The sequence below is a fragment of the Chrysochloris asiatica genome, unplaced genomic scaffold, assembly GCF_000296735.1.
Source record: "Chrysochloris asiatica unplaced genomic scaffold, ChrAsi1.0 scaffold00097, whole genome shotgun sequence".
In the NCBI taxonomy this organism is placed as follows: Eukaryota; Metazoa; Chordata; class Mammalia; order Afrosoricida; family Chrysochloridae; genus Chrysochloris; species Chrysochloris asiatica.
This window is the reverse complement of record NW_006408615.1, coordinates 5,908,226-5,912,226: the sequence shown is the minus strand read 5'-3', so window position 1 is coordinate 5,912,226 and position 4,001 is coordinate 5,908,226. Positions and strand designations below refer to the sequence as shown.

Genomic DNA, 4,001 nt, shown 5'->3' with positions numbered 1-4,001 from the left:
ATGTCAAATGCGGATCAATAGGGGAACTGGTAATTTAAAAAAATACGAGGGAGCTTCAAAAAGTTTGGTGGAAAAAGTCTTTGATCTTCTGATTTCCCACAAATTTTCAGAATCCCTTTTGTCCGCATCTATTTACTTACGTGGGTACGAGTCTGTGACGACGGAGTCTGTTTATATACCAAGCTCTTGGTTTGAGCTTAGACGGGACCGCAGGCAGTTTATTGTTTCAGAATCCCCCTCCCTCCCCCTTAGCGGTGGGCACGCATAGTTGGGTCACGTCTGTGGGGGAGGAGCTCCAAGGTGCACTTACTTACTTCAAGGTGATCTTGGGGAGATTAGAGGGAGAGGAGAAAAGGTCTTGCACAGTCAAATCCTGGCAGACTTGGTTTTAAGACAGCCAGTCCATATGTGGAGTCCTGGTGTAGTGTTATAGGGTAAGCACTCGACTGCAAAGTGGGTTTGAACCTCAAGGGCAGTGGTTCAAACAGCCACTCCTTGGACATCCTACACAGGGCAGCTATGAGTCAGTCGGACCAACTCGATGGCACTTCACAACAGTTATCCATATGTAGAGTCCTGGGGAGGAACTGTAGAATAAATACTGAACTGCCAGCCACCCCTTGGAAACCCTGTACAGGGTAACCCTCACTATGAGTCAGAAGAAGGATATTCAGGGGAGTCCTGGTGTGGCACTGGAGGATAAGCACTGGACTGTAAGATCCGTGTGAACAGTGAGATTGGCAGTTCAAATACACCAGCTTCTTGGAAACCCTATCTAGGATTACTTTGAATCTCAACAAGACAACATGTTACCGCCGGTCATATGTGAGTGGTGTGGTGACAGAGTGCCTCCTGGTGGCGTTGAAGTGGGTTGCTAGTCGCAGTAAGCTGTTGTTAGTGCCGTGGAGTCTCATAGCGACCCTGTACAGGGTTTCCAAGGCTGCAAATCTTTACGGGAGCAGAAAGCCGCAACTGTCTCCTGCGGAACAGCTGGTAGTTTTGAACTGCTGACCTTGCGGTTCACAGCCTGATTCGTAACCACTACGCCATAGTAAGCTGAGTAGGGTTTAAATGTTTTCTGTATCCTGGGGACAACAGGCACTTCTGTGACTCAAGGTTAATAAGCAATTGACTGCTAACCAAAAGGTTGGTAGTTCAAAAATTATAGCCTAGAAAACCCAATGGGGCAGTTCTGTTCTGTCACATGGGGCCACTGTGAGTTGACATTGACTCAGTAAACTACAATCCTGGAGGCAACACACTAATGAGTTTATTGGCTTTATTTTATAAAAAGAAAGAAGATGAATATATATACACACCACCAGTCGCTTCTCAGACACCCTATACAGTGTCGCTGTGAGTCAGAACTGACACTATGGCACTTAACAACAATATATGTGTGTATTTGGGTATATATATACACTGTGCTGATAATTTTTTTTCTCTCTTTGTTTCACTATCAGGAAAAACTATATGAAAGAAGTCTACACGAATGATCCCACTGGAGACTATTTCTCACAATTTAATACCAGGAGTAGATGAGGAAAACAACTCCCGTTCACCTCTGAATGGTTTATGTATAAAATAGAGCAGCCTTAAAAATATCACATTTATTTTTTTAAAAATTTTTAAAAAAGAAGCCTCATAAAACACCTCCGTGATTCCAAAGTAGGCTCGAACTTCCTTCTTCCACGATTTAGACGGGGCATTTATTAAAATATTCGTGGTGTGTTTTGGGGTGGGGAGAGCGTTGGTTTCAGCCCGGCTCAGCTCTGTGAACATCTCTGCTCCACTCTGGGTACCACAGACTCCAGAGGAAGCAGGTCAGTTACAGAGAGGAAGTGGTCTTTAAGCTGAGCGTGTCTTACTCACACTCCTGGTTCAGCTGTTGTAGTCACTAACAGTTAGAAATGCTAAGGCTGTGCAGGGAGTCCTGGTGTGGTGCTGGAGGATAAGCAATGGACTACAAGGTCAGTTTGAACCACAAGGTTGGCAGTTCAAATCCACCAGCTGCTCCTCAGAAATCCTATTCAGGGTTGCTATGAAGTCCTGGTGTGGCACTGTGGGCTAATGTGTCAGACTGCAAAGTTGTTTTAACTGCAAGGTTGGTGATTCTAGCTCACTAGCTCCTCCTTGGAAACCCTATACAGGGTAACTATGGGTCACTTAACAATAACAAATGAGTAGGAACCTACTCGATGGCACTTAACAACAATAACACCAATAAGAATGGGCAGGGAGTCCTGGTGTGGCGCTGTAGGATAAGCACTGGACTACAAGGTCAGTATGAATCACAAGGTTGGCAGTTCAAATTCACCAGCCGCTCCTCAGAAACCATATACTGTGGAAACCCTGTACAGGGTCGCAATGAGTTGGAACTGACTCCACGGCGCATAACAGGAACAACAACAACAACATGAGTCAGAACCGACTCAACAGCACTTGACAACAACAACAAGGAGGGGCTGGAAATGGCAGTCAGGGTAGGAAACTGGGAACATGCTGACACACCATAGGAACTAACTAATGTCGTCATTCATTCACATAAAAATGTAAACTGAGAACCTAATCTGATATGTAAACTGTTACATAAAACACAGTAAGATATTATGAAGGTTAAAAAAAAAGTTCACAGGTAAACGAGTGAGTGAGGTGGGGCTGGAAGGCTCAGCCAAGGTCCCAAATCTCCTTGGCTCTCCTGAGTGGCCCATTGAGATTTCACAATGCATATTTAAGAGGGTTGGTAGTGTTTAGCGTTATTTTCATTTTTCCCCCCAACATGTATTTTTTTTTTTTCTGAAAAACTTTAAATGCAAAGAAGCGTTGAAAGACTCACACAATATCCAGCCACACACCTACCACCTAGATCGTACAAAGCGTTATGGAAAATTCCCCTGTCTTTTCAGTCCACTTTCCCATGAACCTTTTGGAGCCCCTACATATCACCTATCTTAGCACAGGCTGTCTTTTTTTTCTTTTTTAAAGAAAATGCAGTCATGTGCTGCTTATACTAAACCAACAAACCAAACAATGCCAGTTGCTGTGTTGTTGAGCCCAGCTCACGGTGACCCCATATGTGTCAGAGTAGACCTGCACACCTATGGTTTTCAGTGGCTGCTTTTTCAAAAGAAGTTTGCTAAACATTTCTTCTGAGATGGACTCAAATCTGTAACATTTCAGTTAGTAGTCAAGAGCTACCTTTCACGTGCATGAGAGGTGATGGAAAATACCATGGCTTGGCTCAGGCATACCTTAGTCCTCTGTAATGGTTAGGGTTCTGTGTCAACTTGACTGGGCCAAGAATCCAAAGAGTTAGCAGTTAAGATGTGTTAGCAGTTAAGATGTGCTTGTTCCCATGGTGATGAAACCTAACATAGGCATAGTTAATGCTATGATGAGCGGTTATGAGCAGCCAATCAATTAAAGGAATGTCTCCTTGGGGATGTGACCTGCTCCCAATATAACGGACACATGGGAAAGGCTCTCTGTCCCTTCCATTGGGGACCTGAGACTGCAGTGGTAAGCCATTTCCTTGATAATAAACTTCTCTTTATACATGCATAAGGAGCTCTGGTAGTGTAGTGGTTACGAATCAGGCTTTGAACCACAAGATCAGCAGTTCAAAACTACCAGCTGCTCTGGGAGAGAAAGATGAGGCTTTCTGCTCCCATAAAGATTTACAGCCTTGGAAACCCTGTACAGGATCACTATGGGTCGGAACTGACTCGCCAGCACTTAACAACAACATATATATATATACACATATGTTTCACTGGTTTTACTTCTCTAGAAATCCCAGCCTAAGATATCCTCCAGCTGGGACTTTTGCTCTTGAACACTTTACAGAGGTCTTGTACAGCAGATTTGCCTAATGCAGTAAGTCGTTTGATTTCTTGACTGCTGCTTCCGTGAGTATTGATTGTAAATCCAAACAAAATGAAGTCTTAGGCAACTTCAAATTTTTCTCCCTTTATTTTGATGTTATCTGTTGGACCATTTGT

General features: G+C 43.8%; 1 protein-coding gene across 1 annotated transcript in view; it reads left to right on the top strand.

The window, feature by feature from the left end:
* RIBC2 (RIB43A domain with coiled-coils 2) overlaps positions 1-1,542 on the top strand; it is a 13,972-nt gene extending 12,430 nt beyond the window's left edge. The window contains exon 6 of the mRNA XM_006866894.1: positions 1,464-1,542. Coding sequence (XP_006866956.1) covers positions 1,464-1,542 — 79 coding nt within the window. The remainder of the gene's footprint in view (positions 1-1,463) is intronic.
* The last annotated feature ends 2,459 nt before the right edge of the window (positions 1,543-4,001 follow it).